Genomic DNA, 27207 nt, shown 5'->3' with positions numbered 1-27207 from the left:
AATACATGACACTAAGAGGAATGACGATGTGCAGAGCATTTCAGCAACTGAGCACCTGTCATCGAGACAGAAACGCTCATTCCCCAGTTCAAAGGAACAAATGGTTAACCTGAGTGACTTTCTAATATAGCCAAACATCATTTTTGCCAACGGTTAGCAACCCATTCCCAGTGGCAGTACACTGGATGCACTGTAAACAGAAGTGTGTATTTAGCCATACAATAACGGCTCATAATTACAAATACATTATTCTACTAAGCACTTCCTGAGACCTAGAAGAAGGGGATCCATACTGGGGAGTTTGTGCATATATGGGTTGCTGTTTCTCTGTGTTTGTCTTCATCCGTATATTAACACTTTTGACTTTATGCTTCCAAAAACTTTCTCCTGTCCATCCTAGTGGATGGTGCTCTGTTGTGTTGTTGCACAACTTCGGCACTCACTGCAAGTTCCAGAAACCTGGGGTATATGATAGGCATGCATTTAAGTGTGCATTTATTTGTGTTCAAACACCTTCTATTTATTTTTTTACACCTATTTTTTTAAAAAAAGTTTTGAAATACAAGTTTCCTCAATATACTATATATAAAACATCAGCTTTTAAAAATTGAAAAAGGTGTGTGTTGCTCCCATGTACCAAATGAATGTCCCTTGATCAAATCCTTAGAAACGTTAAATTTATTGGTAATAAGGTTTCTGTCCCAAACCTGGTATGTTTACATTTGTGCCAGTTGCTATTATTACCCAATAAATTTCTTTTTCTGTCATAAGCCAGTCCCACAGGTCAAGAGTACCTGGCAGAAAACTGCATTATCATATCTGAAGCTTAAAGCTCAAAAATAAAAGTTTAATTGATGGTTGCTTAGAGTGCAATCTGAAGTGTACTGATGGTTTTCTGCCCAGTTTTCATATCCCACTACTGACTTCTGGGAGAAAAAGGGTTAACTCAAACCTAGCAGCAGAAGAATTTAGAAGGCAGGGGGCCGGCCAAGTTTCCTTCACCTTTTTCTTTAAAAGGAATTAAAAGATGTTGCTTTGTGTGGGAAACCACCTAACATTTGAATGGAGAAAGGCACTGGGGTAGCCCATGCATTGCTCTCCAGCCAAGTCCACCAACCTCAGCTAGCACTGGCCATGTCAGGGATGGTGGGAGTTGCTCCTGCTGCATGAATGCACCTTTCAAGCTCCTGTTCCCACAGCAGCCTGCCTATTCCTGGTAAGCTGCTGCTGAATATTCCATGAAGGTAGTTCCAGTGCTGGAGCCGGAAGGGTAGAGTGACATGGCTGCTTTGTGCTTATGGCTGGATTGTGCATTCCTAGAGTGTGATTGCCTCCTTACTGAAGATGACCAAGCCTGGAACGTTTGGATGTAGTCAGCTAAACTGAACTCAGCGCAGACCCACTGGAATGAGCCTGATTCAGTCAGGCCCACTAATTCCAGTGGGTCCACTCTGTGTAGAACTTAGCTGAATGCCACCTTTGACCTGCTGGTTGGCAAGATCTCCCAGTTGAACAGCATGTGAGCCATACATGAAGGAAGCCCTGAGAAAAGTCACTTTAAAATCTCATTGATTTCAATGGACGTTAGAATGCACGGTTATCTCTCCCACTGGAAATCGTGGTAGTTTAAAATATTCTATTTTTGCTGGATTGTTCCCAGTGTGTAGAACTACAAAAAGAGATATATCTGTGAAATATATTTGATTTTGTATGAACATTGTTTTTTTAAAGGGGAAGCACTTATTCCCCGTCAAATAAATACAGTATGAGCCTTGTCAATTAAAATACAAACATCTTACACCTTACTACAACCAAACAAGTTTATTGAAACTGCAGCTACAAACTTCAGCCACATCAGATTCTTAATTACATATTATTTTCTAAAGTTGTTTCACATTACAGTAGCTGACAAACACAAAATATGGTTATCAAAACAAAAGATGAAACTTTTTTTACCTAAGGAAAAGATTTTTGTTCATTGCAGAGTAAAAGAGCAGAAGACCACCAGTTCCTTGCAAACGTGCATATCTTTGAAAGCTGGAACATTTCCCAAACAACTCAGTTTTCCATAAACTAACATTTCGTTCCTCTTTAAATTCACTTGGAGCTCCTCAACTGAGTGTGCATTCTCTTTTCAGGCCTGCAATGATGGCTTTTCTTTTCATCCATGCCAGTGACAGACACACCCAGAAAAAATACGTTCAGGTTCACAGACAGCTGCAGAGTCACTATATATAGAAAAAAGATTGTAAAACTAGCAAGTTTTTGTCACTTGAAAAATTGAAGATGAATTTGCCCAAGTACTGCACTTGGGCAAAAAAAAATGAGAGGCACAAATACAAGATGGGTGACACCTGGCTTGAGAGCAGTACATGTGAAAAGGATCTAGGAGTCTTGGTTGACCACAAACTTGACATGAGCCAACAGTGTGACGCGGCAGCTAAAAAAGCCAATGCAATTCTGGGCTGCATCAATAGGAGTATAGCATCTAGATCAAGGGAAGTAATAGTGCCACTGTATTCTGCTCTGGTCAGACCTCACCTGGAGTACTGTGTCCAGTTCTGGGCACCACAGTTCAAGAAGGACGCTGACAAACTGGAACGTGTCCAGAGGAGGGCAACCAAAATGGTCAAAGGCCTGGAAACGATGCCTTATGAGGAACGGCTAAGGGAGCTGGGCATGTTTAGCCTGGAGAAGAGGAGGTTAAGGGGTGATATGATAGCCATGTTCAAATATATAAAAGGATGTCATATAGAGGAGGGGGAAAGGTTGTTTTCTGCTGCTCCAGAGAAGCGGACACGGAGCAATGGATCCAAACTACAAGAAAGAAGATTCCACCTAAACATTAGGAAGAACTTCCTGACAGTAAGAGCTGTTCGACAGTGGAATTTGCTGCCAAGGAGTGTGGTGGAGTCTCCTTCTTTGGAGGTCTTTAAGCAGAGGCTTGACAACCATATGTCAGGAGTGCTCTGATGGTGTTTCCTGCTTGGCAGGGGGTTGGACTCGATGGCCCTTGTGGTCTCTTCCAACTCTATGATTCTAATTTAAACATGCTATTTTTTTTTAAAGGAAATCTGCATTCTACTGTGAAGAAGCAATTGTTCAATACCCAAGAGATTATATGGAAATACGAACAAACCTTCGTTGCTAGGACCTCTATTCTGATCTGAGGGGGCTGAGTAAAGCAGGAGGTCTGGCAGGTCACTGAGCAGCCTTGCACAATGCAGCCTCCTGTCAACATTTGCTGGGGAGCAGACCAGCAGATTCTAGTCTTGCCCCTTGTTTACAGAGTCCTAGCTAAGGAAGGATGTCAGGAGCAGGATTAGGGCTACAGAATGAGACTGTTCTCATTCAGTTAGCCCAACTTGTAGTAGAAGAGACACTGCTTAACACTGCCACCAGCTGGGGCAAAAGTAAAATATATGTTTTGCTGAAAAACATATGGCCAATTTTGCTTTAAGCAGCACATTACTAATTGGCCATGTTAGTAAAAATGACATAAAACAACGTATATGCAGGTGGCCAAACTGCAAATTTCACAGGGCATAACTGGTTCAACAATAACAGTCCCATAATGGGAAATTATAGGCCCGTTTTCTTTACATTAAATTCTCAACTTTTCTGGAGGACAACTTTTATGAAGCCCAGGCTGCTTCCCAGGCAAACTACAGTGGTACCTCGGGATGCGAACAGGATCCGTTCCAGAGCCCCGTTCGCATCCAGAAGCAAACGCAACTAGTGATGGCACGTCTGCGCACACGTCGCTTTTCGCCACTTCTGCACATGCACGTGACATCATTTTGAGCGTCTGCGCAAGCAGCGAAACCCGGAAGTAACGCGCTCCGTTACTTCCAGGTTGCCGTGGAGCGCAACTCAAACGCGCTCAACATGAAGCATATTCAACCCGAGGTATGACTGTACTCAACATCCGATCACTATTCTTGCGCTGTTACACCTAGCAGACAAATATATTAGACCACTCCAAGGCCATCTATATGTGGCCTTTGTGGACCTAAAATCTGCCATTGACCCCATCCCTAGATCCAAATTATGGTCAAAGTTGCATTTCATGATGGAGGACAAAAGTCTCCTCTATCTTATAAAGCTTTATATATTGATAGTAATATGCAGGTAAGAGATGGTCTGTTGGGGCTAACTAAATTATGATGTCAAGAGGGGTCTCCCTATTGCTTAATCTCTTTTTAATGACTTAGAGAAAGTCCTAGTGGGCCCAGATGGACAGTGTCCCAAGCTGATTAATGTCTTGAAAGCGACCTTATAATCAATTGTGATAAATAAATAAAAATCATGGTTTTTGGAAATAGATTTTCCCCATAAAGATGGATCCTCAATGGTCATGCACTTGAACAGACTAAAAGCTTTCAGTATTTAGGGCTTACTGTCCACCTTACAGTCTTACACAGGAAGGTCAGCATATTCCCTAAGCTTTAAAAGTGTTCAGTGCAAAATCTGTAATACAATTTCTTTATGCCTCAAATATTTGGTATAATGGTTCTTTCCCTAAACTTGATAGATTTCAATCAAAGTTTCTGAGGTCCCTACTTCAGGTACCAAATTCAATAACTTCTTTTGGAAACTGGTGAATGCCCACTTTCAATTAAGGCCTGGTGGAGTGAACTGAAATATTGGCTAAGAGTCTGTGTATATAGTCCTGGAAATGGTCTACTCTGTATATGGTCTTGGAAATGGTCTACTCATTTGATAAATGAGTATATCAGTTCCTGGTCAAAAACCATGGTGTGTAAACCCTCTTCCATAGGTCTTTCACCATCTTTTCTTATCCACCTGGGGTATGATGTTGCCCTCAAAACTGTGAAACAGAGGTTATGGGATGGTGCCTTAGGTGACTTACAATCTCACATATATGTGCCCTGTCTGTGTTAGGAATCCAATATCTGCAGGGTTTCTTGTTATCTCCCTACCTTAAGAGTCTGACCATATCAAACTATTGCCGTTTTGTTTTCTAAAGCCAGATTAAATATTTTTCCATCTGAAGTGAAGGTACTGGGCCAAAACAAACAAAATGAATTTCAATAGGGACAAATGTGCAGTTACGCACTTAAGCAGGAAGAACTAGATGCACAAATATAAGACGGGAGACACCTGGTGTGCCATCTAGGGGTCTTAGCAGACCACAAGTTAAACATGGTCATCTGTCATGGATGGTTTAGTTGAGATTCCTGCACTGCAGGAGGTGGGACTAGATCACCCTCAAGGTTCCTTCCAACTCTACAATTCTATGACGTTAATCTTCTAAAAGGGAGAAGTGCTACACCAAACTGTTTAGGTTGACATAGCTAAGCAATTAATAAAGGCAATGGCTCAGCAGTAGAAATGGAACAGAAAAATTCAAGGCAGAATATAAAGAGGTTGTTCAAGTTTTCAAGTTCCTGATAAGCCCAATGGCTGAATTCCACCATGAGCAACTTTCTGGGAGCTCCAGCCAGTGGAAGAGACAATTGAGCAACATAAGCAACTGTTGTTTTTTTTACAATAGGCTACATTCCAGCCATGCAAAAATCAGTTTTCTACATGCAAATCTCCTCATCCGGTCAAGCAAGAGACCCTGGTCACAGTTCAGGAATACCCATTGACCAAACAGAGGCACTTGAAGAGAGGTGTGGCCATGAGAGAGCTCTGGGGGTAAGACTGAGGTCTGGAGGGCCACATTCTATTTATGATAAAAGAAAATGGCCAGTAGATATCCGCCAAGCTAAGATGTATGCAATATTAGAATTTGAAGGTAGTTTGGGGACTTACCTGCTTATTTCTTTTGTTTCCGTCAGATTTACATCCAAATCTCTTTTCCAGAAGTGATGAAGTCATTTGCACAATAGAGCTAAGCGATAAGCCACTAAGCAAACCCTTATTTTCTTTTATCTCTACCAAAGCATCCAAAATTTTGTCTCTAAAAGAGAAGGAGAAAAGGAGATGAGAGCCTCCAGAGAATTTCAGTAAAAAAAATTTTCTGAATCCCACCATTAAAAAGTATACTTGCCTATGAAGCTCTGGATACAGATCTTCCAGCTTCTTCACCACTTTACGGAAGCTTCTTAAGTTTAATGCGTTTGGTGGTATAAAGGTAGCAGACGGATTTGGAACAAACTGTACTGAACCCAACGGTAAGAGGCCCCCTGCAAGATCCTAGGCAAATATTACATGAGCTACTTAATGGACAAAATAAGGAAAAACTGCATCTGTACTGAAGAACTAAGGAAAGCTAAAATTGAAACAAATATTCAGTAAAATGTTAGAAAATGCTTCCCACTACATTTGCAAAAAGAAGTGGGAGCCTCTCCCCACAGAACACCCTGGGGGATTTACCTTTCAACCTGAGTGCGTGCTGTTCAAAAGCAACTGTGTCAACCACTTCATCATGGTTAGGTGGAGGGGAGGCAGCTGTCCCATCCCAATTCCATGCCATGTGATGAGCAAATTATCTCCCGCCAGGTCTAAACACAGTAACTGTTTAAATGTAATCTGCAATTGGAGCTTTCCCATTCCTTGCAATCCAACTCTGGTTCAGGTTTTCTGCTTCACTTTCCTTGCTCTGCAGCCTGCCTGTGGTCTGTAAATCCTTCACATTCCACCTAGGACCTCTCTCTGCTGTTGCTGCATCTTGCCTTTTATGCAGACCCTGGGGAGTCCTCCAACATACTTGCTGTCTCATCGTTTCTCACCTGCCCACACCTTTATCTGCTTAGGCTGGGAGAAAAGTGACAAAGCGGCAGCAGCCCCTGCATCCCCCCCCCAACTCCAACCTTAACAAGTATCCTGCTTTTACCCCAAAGTGTGATCAATGGCGGTGCTAGACTAAGTTAACCGTGGCTTAGATTCAGTTGTGGTGGGGCAGTTTGCTCCACAATGGAGCACCCAATCCTATGGCCTGCACCCAATCACTTAAACAACGTGTTAAGCAGTCAGTATTATCCTTACAAAAGAAGAATGCACGCACTGTGATTTAAAAGATGTTTTGACATACATTCCAATAGGGAGAAAAAGTTACCTCTTGATCAATTTCAAGATGTGTATTTTCTGATGAAAGTTTAGAAGATTTGAGATCAGGCTTGGGTACTTTGTAAGGGGCTGAAGCACAAAGAGACCCTTTTGAAGAGTCCAAGAGAGGTCTGGGAGCACTTGCTGAAGGCAAAGGCAACTTTAAAGGACTTTTGGAGATACTGGGCCCTTTTGAAGAGATGGCAGGCATTTTGCAAGCAGCGGAGGCAGAAGTGGGTGCATTAAACATAAGATTACAGTTATTTCTATTTTCGTTATTCTTTTCACAGCTATAACGTGGTCCTTTGTTTCCATACTCTGGTTTCACATAACTCTGATAATCCGGGAGCCCATTTTCTTTTGCAGTCTTTACAAGATGAACCTTTACTGCTTGGCCCTTTATTTCTCTCTCGTTCATTTCTTTCACTGCCAGCTTTGCATCACAGGCTGTTTTAAAACTAAGGAAAGCGTATCTAGAATCAAAAAGACGTGCCAAAATTAAGAAAAATGGAAAATTTAAGACCTATCCAATATGCCTCTTCAACTGTAAACCAAAACGTTAAGAGGTATAATCCTTTCTCCTATGCAAAAGAATCAACTAAGCCCATTTACTTTCTTGCCCCTCTCAACAGGCCTTTGGCAACATAGACAGACAACACTGCCTGCAGTGGCAGAACTATGCCACACCTTCCCTTCTCAAGGCCAGGCACACACACGCCACGTGCGCGCACACAACTTATGCTCTGAGCAGGAGCAGCCTGTGCTCATGGCCCTGCCGTGGAACAGGATGGCTGGATTTCATACCCAAAAGGCTCCATAAATTTTATAACCAGGTTCATTTTCAGGAGGTGCGCACATGAAGGGATTTACACAGTCTCTGTTTCAATGAGAAATTTACAGAGCTTTATTATGGCTTGGATAGCTCACTTGGTTAGGACGTGGCGCTGATAACACCAGGCTGCAGGTTTGATCCCCGTCTGGGACGGCTGCGTATTCCTGCGTTGCAGGGGGGTGGACTAGATGACCCTCAGGGTCCCTCCCAACTCTACAATCCTATGGTTCTATGTCTTGCAGCATATAGCAAGTACATTTAATGTAATTTGTGTTAGTGTATAGTATGATTAGTTGAGGTTTTAAGGTTCATTCTATGCATGGTTTATTTCATGAACTGTCCTATTGCAATTAATGCCCACATTTATAATTACCAGCATTATTTATTTATTTAGATCCGATTCTCAGAGTGTCCCTGAGAAAGGCTGCAACCAACCAAAATTCACTGGGAATGTTATTGTTTTATTAGGATTACTTTTATACATTAGAAATAGCTTTTAGTCGCCCTTCTGAGGCTTTGCTTCTACTTTTGTTTGCTTTGGATTGACAAATGCAAAGCACCCAGCAGCCCACAAGACTAGGTAATGGCTGTGTCTGCTGCGTGCCCACGACAGACCAAAGGCAAGTGGGAAAAGAGGGAATGGGGGAAAGGCTTCAAAGAGCCATATGGTGACAGATCCCTAGGATCCTGAAAATCATCCATTAATAACGAAAGTTCAGTGGGCCTGCCACTTACCTGAGGGTTTGGTTCCAGGGATTTGCAAGCAAAGGCAAAGTAACACAAACTGCCCTTCTAAGAGGCAGAAGGCTGCTTACCAGGGCCTGGGAAGGTTGCGTGAGGCCCCCAAGAGCTTCCCAGACCCCAGGAAGCGAAGCAGCACCTTTCTTGCTGGCCTCTGGGATGCTCCCATGGCCCCCCCCCTCCTTCCCAGAAGGCACCGCCATGCTTACCTGGTTTGCAAAGGCAGTGCAAGGGCTTGGGGATGCTGCCACAGCTCACTCCTGACCCAAAGCCCAGTAACCAAGGAAAACACGCTGGGTGCACAAAAAAACAAATAAATGGAGAGCAGAGGGTTTCCCCAACTCTCCATTTATCTATTTATCCCCCCCCCCCGCATCCCCCGTGTAAGATTGTGATTGCATAAGTAAGTAAGTGCTGGCCTACTGTCTTTCACTGAATGTAGTTCAGTTATGAAATCATGCAAGCAAAAAATTACAGTATATTATACAGTACCTGCAATTGGCAGAATATTCACAAATGGAAATCTCAGAAACATTATACTTCTGGAAATGAAGCCACAGATCAACCTGAAATAGACAAAAAGACTTTCACTGACACAGGTTAAAAAACAGCTTTCAATGAAATAAACTATTGTATTTAAATATATCTTGACTTACCTCTGATACTAAGGGACCTAAATCTGCGACATGAACACTATATATGTTCTTTAGCTCCTTTTTTGTGTCTTTTATAGCCTGTGTTTCTAGAAGGGTAGATTACAACAATAATGCATAACTCAGCATGTATATTTTGAAAAGAAAAAGAAATTTAACTGCATAAATAAAGCACCAATACTGAAGACAGAAAAGGCATTCAGAAATAGTTAAGAAGAAAAAAATACCTTCTAGAATTCTTTTTATGGTCATACATTAGGTCACAGTTTCCCAGAATGCAAAGGACTTATTACTAAGACTTTGATTAGAACTGTAAAAATCTCCATTTGCTCTATTTTTACAGTTTGTGTCTGAGCTCTTGCAATAAAAACTCACAAGTTCAGCTCAGGATCAGAATGTAAAGAATAGTTAAACAGAGCTCTCATACAAGCCATTTTTTCCTTTTAAAAAAAATGGTGCATGTCCTGCAAAGATGTAGATTTGGGTGCTAGAACCAGTTAGCAAAAGAAGTAGCCAACTCAAAATTTATTACAGGAATCAGTAATTGGGGGCTCCTCGTTACAAGGTATACTTATGATTACAAAAAAATTAGCAATTAAGATTTTTTTTCATCTCCAACATAAAAATGAAAATTATTTAAAAAACCTGTTTCAGAAATTTCAAAGGACTGGGAAAGCATGTCCTTTTCATGCTATGTGTGTCCCTGAAAAAAACATGACTTCACTTTGTTTGCCCTAACATTTTCCACAGGCATGAAACACCAACGTGATACACCAGAACAAAACAGTAATATTTATTGCAAAAGTGGGGTTTTTTTGTAGAGTGCAAGGAGATATCCAAGTAGGTTCTAATCATCCTGCTGCTCCAAAGGCAAGAAGCAACAAACTTTAAAAGGAAGCTGATGTAATTCCTACTAGAGCTTGAGTTCTGTCCTGTGGCAGAGCTCCTGAAGAACCCTTAGACAGGTAGAAGAATGAGAGACACTGGAGGCTGAGAGGAACACGCAGAGGAAACAAAAAGGACCAAGAAGATTCAAAATGCTGAGCCCAAGCTGGCCCCTAGGAAGGCTGGGGAGAAACTACAAATCCACCTAAGAGTTACCCTGCCCAGCCCACGTTTTACCAGCTTCTCCGCAAGAGAAGGGGAATATCACCCAGTTTCTTAGGGCATCTGCATACACTAGAGATGGCGTCCCCTACCTTGAAGTTAGAACATTTCTAAAATTGAATCTGTGCAGGGGTGGATATTCATGTGGGAACAAAGGTAACCAAAGCTCAGAAGTCGTATCAGTGCTATTCCCAAACTAATACAGTCAACATGCACCTGATGTATCACTTGGCCTGAACTGATCTGTAAGTGGCAGTGAAGAATCAGTTACTGTCAGGTTCTCTGTAGCGTCAAACCAGCCTTCACTGATTTCTTGAGTATTTGAAGAACCTTGAAACAGATGTAAATATTAAACACACAACACAGAGGTAAGCTCAGAACAGGTAGAAAAAAGGTAAGTAGTCCTGGGCTCATCCCCAGAACCTTGTCTTTAAAATTTGCCAAACGCACAGAAAATTTGCCGAACAGGGTTCAGGAGAGCATATACCAATATCTACACCAACTGAAGGGCCGATAAAAATAATTTTTTTAATTAAGATTTTAATTATGTCAGGTGTCTCTTTCTAAAAAAAAACAGCTTAAAATTAAATCTGAACTTAATGCAAGTGCCTACATTTACAACATCTACAGACTAAATCTGTGAGATCCAAACACGGTGAGTTAAAGCTTGGGTTGTTGTTTTTTTAAGATAAAGAAGAACATCTGACATTTAAGATAAGCACTACAAATATGGCTCAGTAAGCCATGTATTATTGTGGCAAACTATGACTATGAACCAAATAGCAAGGAAAAGCACTGTTCTACTCAGTAATTACCAGTCTTTGTTCTGTATGGTGCTTGTATGTGACTGCCTGCTTAGATAATTGGGATGAGGTGCATGTGACGCTGCCGCTCCAGTTGGCCGTGGTGATCGAAGATATCTCACCCCTCCGCGGCTTTCCCACAGCTCCTCTTTAGTCTGCTGTCCTCCTCCCCCTCTGCCTGCCCTACAGCTAGGGGTGAGGCTGCTGGTGTTCCGTTTGTGCCGTGAGGCATCTGCGCCCGGCTACTCGTGAGCGGCACTGCAGTTGTAGGGCGGCCTGAGAGGGCTGATTTCTGCCGCGCAATTGGCAATGTTGTCCGTGGGGATCAAAGATATCTCTCCCCTCCTCCCACTCAGCCCGCCCTACAACTGCAGCGCCACTCACGAGTAGCCAGGCCCAGAAACAGACTGCCTTCAGCCTCCCTCCCAGCTGTAGGGCAGGCAGAGTGGGAGGAGGCAAGCAGACTAAGAAGGCCCTGCAGGAAAGGAAAAAAGAGCTCAAAGTATTTTTTTAAAAAAGCTTCATCACTCTTCCCCCCCCCCCAAACTCAGCAATTGCCGTCGAGGGAACAGCTGATATGCGGCATGTTAGACGTGTGTGGCTGTTAGCCTCTGGGCAATCCCCGCCCCCCGCCAAAAGCTCAACAAGTCGGGGCAATTTCCCCGCCAAAATAGGGGGCACCCTATACGTGGGTGCATCTTATACACGGAAAAATACGGCAAATTGGATTTTTAAAATATGATGCTTTTGGAGGGGAAATCTTTCTAAAGATAGTTTTCTATTTAAGTTACATCATAGTCCAAAGGCTATTCATCAAGAAATAAGGATTTGTTTTAAGATTTTCATGTGTGCTAAAACTCAGTTTAAGTTATTATTATTTTTAATTGTTTAACCACATCGGTTAACAAACATGGATACATATACTATAATGTTATTGTTTTAGCTAAATAAATTGTTTAAATTGTTATTAAGGAAATGATTATTGTTCTCCTTCCAATAAAGTACAGCAGAAAAGCTGTCCAAATATAAAGTTAACTTATTAAACCTCACAATAATTTCATAATTAACTATGTATTTCTAATAGTATAACCAAATCAGTAATTTTTAATATAACTGTAAAAACTACTCTGAAAAAGTATTATTCCAAAAATGAAACCTTCATCTGGTTGTAAATATTAAGATTATACCAGCAAGAATGAGTCTTTCTGAAAAAAGTGACTTAAATCATATCCACCCTGATATACATTATGTTACTTTGGCACACTACTAGTGGTGCCCCTTCCTTGTGTGACTTTGCCTGAAATCAAATCCACTCCCCAATTAGGAACTTAAAATTGTGAGTATTTAACTACTTGCATATCATATTTAATGCTTGGTACAGTTCAGAGGACGAACCAGTTACAATGTAATAATTTCACCCAGCATTTAAAAATGTTTAACTTACTATTTTCCATAAGTTCATATTTCTGTTCTTCAGAGGTTTTGTTGGAAAGGGACAAATCAGGGCTACTGTTTTCACCATCCTTCTTTTGACATGTAACCTAAAGTTAAAAAACAAGAACAGATTTTAATTTTTGCTCAACAGACAGCTTTTCAGTGCCAACTTCTTCAAACACAGGCCAGTTTTAGAACAAGCTATTTCCTGCTCCACAATTCAGAGAAGCAGCATCTTGGAATACCCCTTTCTCTTAGGGTTTCTCTGAGATGCAACAAGAGCTTGTAATTTCCAAACACAAAAGTTACGCTTTTTGAAACAGAAATTTAACCAAAACAGTGAAAGCGTACACACTCACTTAAAATATACTAAGTCTTCAATGAGCAATCTGCCCTGTGGTATTTATTTTTGAGGCTGATATAATGGTTCTGCTTTATATTGACTATATTATACCCCACTGCTAGAACAGGTTTATATTAATGTTTAATAGAGAAGTTGTAATGTAGAATCAGCCTTCAAAATAAACCATTTTGAAAGTTCACAAAGAATTCTTAAGGTAGTGTTGTAATGAAGTATGCAGAAGACTTACTAAAGGGAGTGAAGAAACTTCCGTATTCTGTGGCAGTGGCACCTGAGACACAGATTTTCCTGTCCCAAGGGTAGAACTGAAAAAATAATCAAACGTATATTCACTGATTTGGCATTTGCTGAGGTACAGAAAGCACCTTTTAGCCACTGTCTATTTTTATCAAAACAGCCTCAATTCTCAATGTGTCAGAAGAAAGAATCTTGACTTTAATATAATTTGGAAATACTTTGGGTGCAATAATGAGTTATGACGATATCTGAAAGATCAAGTGAGCGGCAAATCTCAAAAACCTTCCATGTAGAGGTGCTAAAGGGCTGTGCTGATGTTCACTGGTGAGATCAAGGAATGAGAGAAAATCACTGATGCACATTGCCTTTGTTACTGAAGTCAACATTTTCATATTGAATATGTGCAACGTCATAGGCGCCGACTCCATGTGCAACGTCATAGGCGCCGACTCCCGTCCCCCGCCGCCTCCTCCTCACCTGCTCCTTCGCCAGCCAGCCAGCCGCGCGCCCTAATCGGAGGCACTGCCGGAAATCCCGCGAGAACAGGGGAATCCCGACTGGCCACACCTCCCAGCCAGCCAATCGGCTGGCTGGGGGGGCGTGGCTTGCCCTATTTAGGGCCGGAGCCACTTTATTTGCATATTCATGAGCTTATTTATTATTCATGAGCTTTCCCGGGCCCCCCCAATATTTTTTCTAAGTCCGCGTCCCTGTGCAACGTACAAAAGGCTTGACGTGTTTCAGATCCAAAAAGTTTGTGGACACTCCTGTAATGTGCCTGGCCAGTTTTGAGCACTGGCCTAAACAAGAGATTTTGTAGCAGTTTATAGGGTGAGGTAGGGAAAAGAGGAGCTCCATGAACTGTCTGCATAGCTCTTAGTCCTATGTCCCCACTTGTTCAAGGCCACCCATTTGTTGCCTAGAGACCTCCTGGATGACAAAGGAATTCCTCTTGTTATTTGTGCCCACCTGCAGTTCAAAAGATGGTAAAGGGATTCTTCCTAGAGTCCTTGTAAAAACATCTGCCACTGCTGCAAAACACTTATTTAAGTCCAATCCTTTGTTCTCTTCTGAGGGCCAAACTACAGTACATTACAATATTCACATTTTTAAAAAAGCACATGGAAACTAGCAACCTTTATTTGGTGATGCCTAGGCACTGCACATCAAATTTTCTCTTTCCAGGTAACCACATAAGGGGAAGGGGCTGTTTAGTTAGTGACTTCTCTTATGAAGTGACATTTCAGAATCCTTTTGTTTCTCTGGAATAGGAAGTTTTTTGCCAAAACGTAGGGAGCTTTTGAGAAGACTCTAACATGGCAGGAGTTGCATTTGAAAGGGAAAACTAAGGGAATACTAACACGAATATAGATGCATTCAGCCTCATGCCTAAATCTCCAGGCTAAACTTACTGACTCACTAAACAGTTATTCCAAATACTTTTCTGAAACTGTTGTAAAAAGGCTTGAGTAGGTTGCTTTCTTTGGAGTCACTGGACAGAATATTTATGCCTTTAACTCAACTCTTCCCTCCTACCTGACTTTCAGACACAGCAGCTCTTAGCCTTACAATACAATGCTATGAATACGAGTAAATATGCATGGATTATACTGAAAATGTTTGTATTAGTAATCATATTTGGTGTTCTGCCCAAACCAGTTAACAGCCCACCTTCCACACCAGAAACTATTTCATACACACCCATTTACAGATTTCTTTTTGTCCATGGAATTAATGCAAGTCTGCCAGCAGTGCTGTTGATACATCTGATAGCGAATTTTTAAAAGCTGCACTTCCGCTTTTATAGCTCTCTCCAGTATTTCCTTGCAGCAGCTTGGTAAATGGTTGTTTATTTCTTGAGAAAGCTGCATTATCCTTTTAAAAGAAATATTAAGTTTGAATACAAACAAAAGTGATTTAGGGGATTCTACTTAAGTGTACATTTAGAAAACAAAAAAGAACAATTGAAAAGTCATTCCCAACCAGAAAAATAAGGAATTTATAAAGGTAAAGTTAAAGGACCCCTGGACGGTTAAGTCCAGTTGAATTCGACTCTGGGGTGCAGCGCTCATCTCCGCTTTCAGGCTGACAGCTTTCAGGGTCACCTGGCCAGAATGACTGAACCACTTCTGGCACAACAGGATACTGTGACAGAAGCCAGAATGCATGGAAACACCATTTACCTTTCCACTGCAGAGCTACTTGCACCGGTATGTTTTTGGACTGCTAGGTTGGCAGAAGGTGGGACAAAGCAATGGAAGCTCACCCCATCACGCAGCTTTAAACTGGCGACCTTCCAATTGGCAAGCCCAAGAGGGTTGGTGGTTTAGACCACAGCGCCACCTGCATCCCTATAAGGCATTTATATGCCAGCAATAAGAACAGCAAGGTGAGTAACATTCTTACTCAGCTAGCCTTCTATTTTCATGGCCTAGTTCTTGTCATACTAATTCTCACCAGCCTGGATTCAGGGTGCTCCTTCTTAGCAGGGCTGGCAGTTCGAACCAGAAACTGCAATGGAAAGAGGGGCGGACAATTTTCATGGAGTGAAAGTGGGAAAGTGCCCTGCTGGAAAAACTGACTAAGTTGAGAGTCCTTAGGGATCAAAGATAAAATGACACCTTTGGACCTGTTTGGTTTGACTTACTTCATTTGTAAGCGAGGAGAAAAATGGCCAAGGACCTCCATTCAGCCCACAAACAATTCTGGCTGATCCAGTGACTCCGGATATTTGCATACTTTAAATACTTTCCCTTGGTATAACAGGGTCCATGTTTTATAACCACCTCTTGCTTAACAATTATGTCTATGCTATAAATAGTTCTAATCAATATCTTCCATGCATTCACATACCTGTGGTTTATTTATTTTGGTTATAATGTTTTTATTTGTTTTGACACTAATCTGTAATTGTATATGGACTACCACGTTTTTTGCTCTATAAGACGCACCTAGTTTTTAGAGGTACTATGATGCTCATGTACTGCTTGGGGGCTCCGTTCCTCCTCTCGCTTCGCAGGAGAGGCGCTTCGCTGAAGGAGTGCTGCGCAGCTCTCCCTCTCTGCACAGCACCTCTCCTGTGAAGCGCCATTCACTCCATAAGACGCACTCACATTTCCCCTTACTTTTTAGGAGGAAAAAAGTGTGTCTTATGGAGCGAAAAATATGGTATGTATATTGTCATCAGTTCCTGTTTGTTAACACTGTTATTTGTAGAATCTTGAATCACCTTTCCTTGAAAATTAATAAAAAATATTTTGCAGGGGAGTTGGCAAAATTGCCTCCCTCATGTAACCACAGATTCCAGCTGGTGGAGCTTTAAGAACCTCAAAGGAAATTAAGTTTTAAGAAGTAGTAAAAAGTGTATCATACCTGTTTGGAATTTCATTTAAGTCTCTGCTAGTGCTATTTTTCCATTCCAAAAGATCCTAGAAATAGCAATTTTAGTAAGTTTTATTGACAAACTAAAGTTGTAAATCAGATTTAACTAGCAAGTCCCTAAACCTTACGTAACACACACTGAGAATGCTCCTTGTTTCAATAAGAGAATCCAGAATTTTGCATGTCTAGCCATATTATATTGGCTTCCTAAGTTACGAATACAAACAAAAGGATGACTGTCCTACAAGAATCAGAAACATATACAAGCTGTACTTGGCTGCAGCTCTTCAGCATTTGTACTCTGTACACCAGCATGTATGCCCTGCAGATGATGCCCCTGGATCTGATCTGGGAAGGAAAGAGTGTGGCAGGGGAGGTACTGATCTTTATCAAGGGCAAGGCAGCAAGAACTGCTTTAAGAACTGGAACCATTAATAACTTGTGCTTCAGCTCACTTTTGCCTAATTTCTTTGCCTCCCTTTCCCTCCTGCCTCATTATCTCTTTACACTGTGAGCCTGAGGGCAGGGACTATCTCACAACTGATTTTTGTAAGCTGCTTTTTTGGCTAAAGGGGGGGGGGGCATTACAAATGCTGCAAACAAATAGGAAAGAGGTGTGGGCTGCACACTAATCCTTATGGAGAAATTCCAAAGGTGCCTTATGACTGCACCTTATGAACATCCAATGCTACCAATGTTGTGAACCAGCTATTCACATTTTGTCTCTCAGAGTCTAGAAGCGTGATTAAGAGTGTGCCTGACTGGCAAAGATTTCTGGGGCTCTAGCCAACAGGTTTCTCAGAAAACGTGAGTTAAACTCAAAGCCTAAGAATTCAGAGCTTTGGCTGTCCACTTGTACATGCAACTGCCTACCCAGAGAGGAAGACAAACGCATGCCTGGCAACATGTTTCCGCATACCTATGCCCCCTAACTTGATAATGGTTGGCACACGGCCTTGAAGTAGGAAGCAGATACAATTATGGTCTGCCTTACAGAGTAGTTATAAAAACATATAGTGAAATGCCTCAAATAATAACTAATTCCACAAGCTCCCCCATGTTTTACCTTGTCACTAGTGATACTGTTTTCCAACATTTCATCCATTGCTGCTTGTGCGGTAGTCATCTCCATGTTGTCAGATATGCATGACCAATCTGTATTGCAGGCAACACTTCTGACGGAATCCCTCAGCCACTGCTTGGGCCTTTCTTTGTTCATCATTGTTATAACTGTATTTTGTCCTCTGGACACTACGGAAGCCTTGACATTAGTTGCTCTGCTTGTTGTAAAACAAGCTCTAAAATCAGAACTTGCATCAACAGCTTGGTTAATTGCACTCTGATTATTAAATGCTTTATAGGTGCGATTTGCCTCCTTAGAATCAACTACAGCTTCATAATCAGAGAAATCTGAAATTTCTGTATCACCGCTAGAGGTGTGTGCATGGGAACATTTTCCTTCCTGTTGCAATACATGTGTCTTTCCAGTTTTCAGGGTACTACCTGAAAGATAATCTGTTTTCATATTTTTATCAATTTTAGAGTTGCTCCCTGAGAATAATTTTGGATTATTAACCTTAGCACTAACTGAATGTTTATTGACAATACTACTGAGCAAACTAATAGTCTCATCTCCTGGTTGATCATCAAAATTCAAACCTTTGCCTTGTGTGTCACATTTGCTATCTTGCGAAGTCTGGGGAAATTCTGGTATTTTGCTGTATTTGTAGCAGTCACAATCAATACTACAACCTGAAGTAGGAGACTCATCTTTTGGTTTGTTCATGGGACACTGGGCATCTGCAAGCTGATTTTCATTTGACAGTTCCTTGTCCTGAAAAGCTTCTGGCCGATGACCAATGCAATCTTGTAGTCCAATGCAGTCTAGTGTGGAATCATCTAAGCCTCTGCATTTGTACTCCTCATTTTGATTGCTACTTAAGTAGGAAGAGTCTGCAGCAGTATCCAAGTTCATATCTGTCTCACTTACATTAGGCAGTGCAATGGACATTCCCTCACCTTCCTTATGTGCAGATTCCAGTTCCTCATCAGGCAACGCACTAAAATAAGGCAAGCTTCCTTTTGATACGCTTAATTCTGAGGCACTTATGTAACATGACTGGCATGAAGAGGAGCAATTAGCAAGATTCAAGCAAAAGTCAGAGATATCATTAACTGTATTTTTTTCAGAATGTTCTGATCCATGGAGTGCACTCAAGAATGTTGATTGATGAGAATTGTTCTCAAATTCACTCTCTCTCTGCTCCATGGCTCCCACGTCAGAATGATTTCCAGAAGCAACAAGCATTGCTTCACGGAGCTTACTTTTCTCAGAACCATCTGATGGTAGCTGATGGGGTTTAACAGCTTTTTCACCTGTTTAGACAAAATACCAAATGCATATTTCAATATTCTTTCTCTAACCGAAATTTATCCTACATAGTGAAAAAAAGGAGTACTGGCAGTGACTGCTCAATTTGGAAAGAAGAAACAGGTACATAGGAAACAAAAGAAAGGCAGTGGACTAGGACAAAGGGTACATTGATTGGTACTGATTAGGAAAAAATTCTTAGCTTTTAATAGTTATCGCTTCTACTTTTAGAATTTTTTAGCAAAATGTTAAAATCCACCAGACTATTTGTTATTAGACAGTGTACCAGATAAAGATAATTTTGTCAGTGGCAAAATGCACCTGGTACCCAGGAAATTTTGAACACTGTTTGTCTCCATGGGATCCAAGCACCCTGGATCCCTTGCAGGGCTCAGTCCCTATCTGATTTGCCAGACCTGAAGCTGCAGGGCTTCTGATGTGGTGAAGCATTTTATTTTGCACTAACAAAGCAAATACAGGCTACTTACACTGTAGTAAGCAAATTTATCATATACTCTTATCATATAAAACTGAAGCTGAAATATTGTATCTTTCTTGCTCATCCCACCCACCCCATTTCTTAATGTTTTCCACCTTCTGCTTAACTCCAAGCCTGGCATCTACCAATTCACAACTGTATACATGAATCATCCCACACAGCTTGATACCAGGAATGGAAACTGAGTAAGTCACTTTCTAAAGGCACACACAGAAAAATACTACGGGAGCAAGCAGCATTTCTACCCAAATTAAACTGGAATGATAGGGAAGTGGGGGAGGAGTCAGATGATACTCAACACCTTTAAAGAGCACTTACCCCATGTTTATATCACATAAGAAAAGAGGAAGAAGGCTCTGCCTGTCTCAAAAAAGTAGTACCATACCCAGTTGGTGAACCACAGAAATATTAAATCATCATGAAACTCGCTAAAAAACTGCATTTGGTTAACCAATATCACAGACAAATCAAAGTTGTCCTACCCTATCAACACCCAATAAGCATGGTAAATATGTTAAGCACAGCAAAAATGGATTCCAGTGGATCTTCCCTAAATCCAAAACTACTTCTCTTCGTAAGTCAACTAAGTGACACAAATGTAACAAAATGGGTTTTTAAAACTTGTGTGCAAACAAATTAGAATCATATAATTGTAGAGTTGGAAGGGATCTGAGGGTCATCTCGTCCAATCCTCTGCAATGCAAGAATCTCAGCTAAAGTATCCATGGCAGATGACCACCCAACCTCTACTTTAAAACCTCCAGGGAAGGAGTCCACCACCTTCCGAGGGAGACCATTCCACTGTCAAACAGCTCTTACCATTCATCCTTTGTCTACTATTGGCTACTTCGGAATCTGCTGGATTGATCGCTTCCATCAACAGGTATCTTTTGTACAGGTACTGTAATGAGCTGGGATTACAGGTAAGATGTCTCCCTTACAGCAGGTTCTTTTAATCTCATTACATACAGTGAAGACACCAGGTAGCCTGACATCTGGCTGGTTGATAGGGGATCAAATACTTATTTCACTCATTATAATGCACATCCATCTCTGACTTTTGTCTTCTGGGTTTCTGGGGGTTTTCCCGTTGTTATTCTGTCTCTCACAGCTACAATAAACCTACTATTAAAATTATGGACTGGTCATTTCTTCATCAGAGGGCAAACAGGCAAATTTAGCAGGGGATCAAATACCAATACTTTTTCGCTCACTGTAAGCTCTATTTTCTTATTAAGATTGCTCACAGTACAAATTATGGTATAGTCGCAAAACCCTAAGAAAAAGTCACCAACTATTGAAAAGTAAAATTAACTCACCAGAAAAGGTATGAATAGTATTTGGCTTTTCTAAAACCTGAATTCCCCAGCCATTCATTTCAGCAGTAGCATATCTGTAGTAACTGTTTTCCAATTGTCCATATTTAAAGGTGACAGATGCGGAAGAAGGCACTACCAGATGTGGATATGATGGATCTACAGCCACAGGCATAGGCACATACACTCTTGGGTGAAACCAGAAAGGCGCCACTGAATATGGGACTTGACCATAAAGTGAACAATCTCTTGGGAAGCATGGCCTTGTACCAAACAGAGGTTGAATGTATGCTTTTTCATTAAAAGGAGGGTGCCATGACATATTTTAGACATGTGTATGACAGGGTGAGCGTATAATTCCTGGAAAGCAAGCAAAATAGACATGAATATAAAAAGGAATGGTTAAATAATCCAAAGTAGCACAATACATCTCTTATACATTCCAACTAGATACTCATGGGTTAACTAAATCCTGGTGGTCAGTCAACTGAACCTCTTAACTAAAGCAACAACAGTGAAAGATATGCATATCTACTCAGTTCAATGGGACTAACTCCCTAGCAGAATGTGGAGTTTCCCCTCTTTAAACAGCAAACCTCAGTTCCAGAACTGGCTTGCTAATGACATGTGAAGTGGCTCTTTGGGAAATCCCACCTAAAATTCTCTTGGGCAGGTAGATGGTGGGCAGCTATTTAGGTCTTGACTACTGTCAATCAACATAAAAATACTTTAATGTCTAAGGCAAATTTCTTTTAATTCTTGGTAGCAGAGAATGCTCGCAGTTCTTTAGCAGGGCCGGGTGATGTATTGATAAAGGTAAAGGGACCCCTAACATTAGGTCCAGTGGTGACCGACTCTGGGGTTGTGGTGCTCATCTCGCTTTATTGGCTGAGGGAGCCGGCGTACAGCTTCCCGGGTCATGTGGCCAGCATGACTAAGCCGCTTCTGGCGAACCAGAGCAGCACACGGAAACACCGTTTACCTTCCCGCCAGAAGAAGAAGAGTTTGGATTTGATATCCCGCTTTATCACTACCGGAAGGAGTCTCAAAGCGGCTAACATTCTCCTTTCCCTTCCTCTCCCACAACAAACACTCTGTGAGGTGAGTGGGGCTGAGAGACTTCAGAGAAGTGTGAGTGGCCCAAGGTCACCCAGCAGCTGCATGTGGAGGAGCGGAGACGCGAACCCGGTTCCCCAGATTACGAGACTACCGCTCTTAACCACTACACCACACTGAGAGGTATCTATTTATCTACTTGAACTTTGACGTGCTTTTGAACTGCTAGATTGGCAGGAGCAGGGACTGAGCAACAGGAGCTCACCCCGTCGCGGGGATTCGAACTGCCAACCTTCTGATCGGCAAGTCTTAGGCTCTGTGGTTAAACTCACAGCGCCACCCGCGTCCCTTGATGTATTGATAAATCTTCCAAAACCCGTTTGAAGACGATAGCACAGCAATGGTTTCATAACATTTGATGTGGCAATATGTATCACAAATCACGATGTGTACCGTATTTTTCGCCCCATAGGACGCACCGGCCCATAGGACGCATCAAGTTTTTTGGGGGGGAAATAAAGGAAAAATAATTTATTTCCCCCCCAGGCGCTTGCGGGGCAGGCAGCGGGGAGAAGCGCTCTTCTCCCCACCGCCCGCCTTCAGATCAGGTCCGGGGACAGCGGGGAGACGCGCTGCGCCTCCCCACTGTCCCCGGAGCTTGCGGGGCTGGTGGCGGGGTCTCCCCGCCGTCAGCCTCCAAACCACTTCGGGAGACAGCGGGATGGCGGCGTTCCGCCTCCCTCTGTCCCCCGGCCTTGTGGGGCTGGCGCTGGGGCTCTCCTGAAGCCTGGAGAGGGAGAGGGGTCGGTGCGCACTGACCCCTCTCGCTCTCCAGGCTTCAGCGAAAGCCTGCATTCGCCCCATAGGACGCACACACATTTCCCCTTCATTTTTGGAGGGGGAAAAGTGTGTCCTATAGGGCGAAAAATACGATATGTGTGCTATGTAAAAAGAAAAATCACTATGTGGGAAAAACCATGAAGCCCCTCGCTTCTCTCATGATTTCTGCCACACCATTGCTTGCTCTGCCACCTCAGCAATCCTCCGCTTCCTGTTTATTTTATGGTGTTTACATTGTTGCGTTCCCCTAAATAGCTTAGAAAATGTGCTAACTTGAATATTATCTGTACTATAAAATAAGTTGTAACAGTATGTTAAAGATATGTAAAAAAAAAACATTTACAAGATATGTTTTACACCCCTAAGTAACAGCAGTTGCTAGGACATTACCCCATTCACCTCTACAGAGTTTCATCCTTATTTCAGACATCATGATATATCTGTAATAGCTGGTGATATATCACAATGCTGAAAACCAGACATCACTGAGACCTATTTTTAGTGAGCATTTTCATATATCACAACCCTATAAAGTTAATTCTGTAACCATTTCATTATTATTATTGTTACTATCATCATAGATTTTCCATGGGAACTCAACATAATTGTGCAAGTTGCATTCTCTGCCAGAGATAGTTATACTGAAGGCTTTGTAGCTACGTTCTCAAGCAATTTCAGCATACTCCATACATATCCCATCCTTTCTGTTAAGAAACTCCTGCACATCTGCCACTGAAATGGTGTGCTGCAGAAGCAATGAGCATTACCATTTCACATAAGAATTCATTCAGGCCCACTGGCCTGTACAAACTTAACATGCAACCAACATTGGTGTGACTGCACATTTTGGGGCAAATGTGGGGAACCTTTAGCTCTCCAGATATTGCTGCACTACAACTCCCATCATCTTTGGCCTTTAGGCATGCTCACTGGTGTGAGTTATAGTTATAGTTCTGGAATACCAAAGCTTCCCTACATCTGCTATACAGTGGTACCTCAGGTTAAGTACTTAATTCGTTCCGGTGGTCCATACTTAACCTGAAACTGTTCTTAACCTGAAGAACCACTTTAGCTAATGGGGCCTCCAGCTGCCACCGCGCCGCCAGATATCGCGCCGCCAGAGCACGATATCTGTTCTCATCCTGAAGTAAAGTTCTTAAACTGAAGCACTGTTTCTGGGTCAGCGGAGTCTGTAACCTGAAGCATATGTAACCTGAAGCGTATGTAACCTGAGGTACCACTGTACAGTGGTACCTTGGGTTAAGAACTTAATTCGTTCCAGAGGTTCGTTCTTAATCTGAAACGGTTCTTAACCTGAGGTGCTCCTTCGCTAATGGGGCTCCTGCTGCCGCGATTTCCGTTCTTATCCTGGAGCAAAGTTCTTAACCTGGAGCAACCACTTCCTGATTAGCGGAGTTTGTAACCCAAAGCGTCTGTAACCCGAGGTACCACTGTAGAGAGAAAGAGGAGGGCTTGCTCAACTGTAGTGGCCAATTAGACAGACTAGTAATTTTGTTGGCTTTAAATAGTATGGCTTTAAACCTTGGGTTGTAAAGTTCAGTCTTAAGAGGTGCCTGCCATGCTACAGGCAGTGTGTAAGTCCAGGCCTTTGCAGTACAACCTGGAACATGGTTGCTTTCATACACTAGTATCTTAAAAGTTCCTAATACATCTTAGGGCAGCCGTTCCCAACCTATGGACCCTGGGTCACCAGCAGGTCCACAAGTGTCCATCAGGTGGGCCTTTGGTATGTCCACGTTAAATATTCATATTGATGATTAACTGTTTTTTATTACTTTTTTATTTATCATATTGCCTTTCATTGAATTTCAATTTGACTTCTATGGGACTCATGTTGTAATACAGTGAAGCACCAGGCAAGAAAAGCAAGAAATGTGCCATTAAAAAGTATACAGCATAGAGTGGAAGGGACCCTTAGGGTCATCCATTCCAACCCCCTGGAATGCAGGAATCTCAGCCAAAGCATCCATGGCTGATGACCGACCAGCCTCTGCTTGAAAACCTCCAGAGGAGGAGAGCCCTCCATTTCCCGAGGGAGAAAGTTCTTCCTGATGTTTACACTTGCAGGGCATTGCAATTGCTGCAACTGGTGGGGAATTCATGAAAGGGTCGACTAAGACCTTAGGCAGCAGTTCAGTTCTGCAGCCTTAAGAGCAGGGGCAGGCAAACGGAGGCCCGGGGGCCGGATCCGGCCCAATCGCCTTCTGCTCTGGGAAGCAGCGTGTTTTTACAGGAGTAGAATGTGTCCTTTTATTTAAATGCATCTCTGGGATATTTGTGGGGCCTGCCTGGTGTTTTTACAGGAGTAGAATGTGTGCTTCTCTTGAAAATGCATCTCTGGGTTACTTGTGGGGCAGAGGAATTCGCTCATTATTCCCCCCCAAAAAAAATATAGCCCGCCCCCCCCCGAGGCCTGAGGGGCGCTGGGCCGGCCCCCCGTTTCAGAGCTCCCCGCCCGAAGAGGAAGGCAGCTCAGCTCCCCCTCCGCCCGCCCGCCTTTCTGCCTTGCGCTTCCCGCCCTCCATGCCGTTCTCTGGCGGGCGGCCCGCAACCCCCGGGAAGACCCGCCGCCCCTCGCGCCCCGGTGCCGGCGGGGGCGGCTGAGGCGGCGGGGAGAAGGCGCGGGACTCACGAACCGGGAGGAAGGAGAAGCTGAAGCCGCCGCCGCCGCCGCCCGGTGCCGAAGCCTCGGCCAACTGAAGCGCCGTTCCTCCCGCCTCTCCGCAAACCGCAAACCGCCATTGGCTGGTCGCGGGACGCTCGTGGCCAGCGGATTGGCGCAGAGGCGGGGCTCGTGCGCGGGTCGGGGCCTCGCGCCCCCTGGCCCCGCCCCCTCCGCCCAGGTCTTCCTCCTCCTCCTCTTCGCCTCAGTTGCCCGTCTGGCTGCCCAGAGGCCGCGCGGGCCGCGGAATGTTTTGCCCAGAGCTCTGTCCCACCTCGACTCCGCTTCTCCCTATACTCGAAGCGGTATTATGCCATTTCTCCTTACCCCGCCTTTTCCTCCTGACAGGACTTAAGGCGCTTTACAACGGAAAAACGGCTAAAAACACGCGCGAGATAGGGAAATAGAAGGGATCGTTTAAAAAGGAACACTAGAATTGAAACCCGCACACATTTGTCTGCCTATCTATCTAATCTGTACAAATAGTTTACAATAAAGAATGAGGGGGAAAACTAATTCTATTTTTATGAAATAATAAAACACGTTTAAGGCACCCTTTTGTTTGCCTACTAAAAATATTCCCATTTAGAGAAGCCTATTTTAACGTAATTTATTGGCACAGATTGTTGTAAGAGGTGCTGGATTTTTTGTTGCATATTTTGTTGTTTCTTCAGCTTGTAAACCTTGTGTATAGAAATTTAGAAAGGCGATATACAAAATCAAAAGTGAAATTAAACTTTGAAGACACAAAAATGTTAATCTAGTGGACACCAGGCAGATACGCAGCTGTGATCTTAAAATGCAATAAATCCTGGGCCTCAGAGTCTCCAGCTCAAAGGTGGCTCCAACAGATGCGGAATGAACGGTAGCAAAAACGGAATCTATTGCTATTATATATTATTCCAGCTCTATAACGATGGTTCTGCAATAAAAATACTGACGAGTCTCTTTTGTATCAACTTTAGTTTGGGGCATAATATGGTGAGAAATCAGGATACTGCATTTAAGTTCAGATTTAAGAAATAAGCATAATTATGGGAGAAGCTATGCATTGGTGCAGTAACCTAGGTTCATGATACTGGATTTCCCCCCTGGAGATTATAGATTCCACAAACTTATACCATTGATTTATTTCATATTTAAAACAAACCAATAAACTTACAAGTTTTCTGTTGTTGATTCCACTATTACAAGAATTTTGCTCATTTCCTGCATTTTTATTGAAGGTGTATTTCATAGCCATCTTCAAATATCTAAAGGGCTGTCACACGGAAGAGGGAGCAAGCTTGCTTTCTCCTGCTCCAGAGGGTAGGACTTGTGCCAATGGCTTCAAGTTGCAAGAAAGGAGATTCCAGCTAAACATTAGGAAGAACTTTCTGATGGGAAGAGCTGTTTGACAGTGGAACAGACTCCCACAAGAGGCGCTGGACTTTGCTTCCTTGAAGGTTTTTAAGCAGAAGTTGGATGGCCATCTGTCAGGGATGCTTTAGCTGAGATTCCTGCATTGCAAGCGGTTGGACTAAATGACTCTTGGGTTCCCTTCCAACTCTACGATTCTACAATTCTGTGATTCATACCTTCCCCAGCTTGGTTTTCTTTTATGCTGGTTAGGACTGATGGGAGTTAGTTGTTGTCCAAAAAATCTAGAGGGCATCAGGTTGGGAATGCATTTGAAATACTGTAAGGAAAGGGAAGGCACTGGGGGAATTGGGAGCAGGGAAATGGGTGTGCAATTAACAAGTTAATTGCTATCCCATGGTGCTCCTCCATCTCTGCTGGTCTCACCAGAAGTGGGATAATAATAATTATAATAATTATAATAATAATTATAATAATTATAATTTATTATTTATACCCCGCCCATCTGGCTGGGCTT

The 27207-nt window shown here is 42.6% G+C and overlaps 1 protein-coding gene across 2 annotated transcripts; it reads right to left on the bottom strand.

Annotated features, from left to right (window-relative positions):
• Positions 1-1806: 1806 nt before the first annotated feature.
• RBM44 (RNA binding motif protein 44) lies at positions 1807-25352 on the bottom strand. 2 transcript variants are annotated; one of them, XM_081207054.1, is made up of 14 exons: positions 25306-25352; positions 20756-21112; positions 17633-18942; positions 16558-16613; positions 14887-15060; positions 13178-13253; positions 12598-12694; positions 10567-10680; positions 9247-9332; positions 9083-9156; positions 7028-7490; positions 6020-6165; positions 5782-5929; positions 1807-2228 (listed from the first exon to the last, which is right to left on the bottom strand). In XM_081207054.1, exons 2-14 carry the CDS (start codon positions 21072-21074, stop codon positions 2226-2228), a joined length of 3066 nt encoding a protein of 1021 aa, XP_081063180.1. In that variant the 5' UTR covers positions 21075-21112; positions 25306-25352; the 3' UTR covers positions 1807-2225. The 2 variants fall into 2 exon arrangements, with proteins under 2 accessions (XP_081063180.1, XP_081063181.1); XM_081207055.1 differs by lacking the exon at positions 25306-25352 and adding an exon at positions 23963-24330.
• Positions 25353-27207: the final 1855 nt, after the last annotated feature.

The sequence above is a fragment of the Podarcis bocagei genome (genome assembly GCF_964188305.1).
Source record: "Podarcis bocagei genome assembly, chromosome: 1".
In the NCBI taxonomy this organism is placed as follows: Eukaryota; Metazoa; Chordata; class Lepidosauria; order Squamata; family Lacertidae; genus Podarcis; species Podarcis bocagei.
This window is presented reverse-complemented; position numbering and strand designations above follow the sequence as displayed.

Excerpts from the sequence above, each read along its gene's own strand:
- RBM44 (XM_081207054.1), bottom strand. The coding sequence starts at position 21,074 with ATGTCATGGCACCCTCCTTTTAATGAAAAAGCATACATTCAACCTCTG. Across the intron at positions 15,061-16,557 it reads TTAAATGAAATTCCAAACAG|GATAATGCAGCTTTCTCAAG; the intron begins GTATGATACACT and ends TTCTTTTAAAAG. Across the intron at positions 5,930-6,019 it reads CTGTATCCAGAGCTTCATAG|AGACAAAATTTTGGATGCTT; the intron begins GCAAGTATACTT and ends CTTCTCTTTTAG.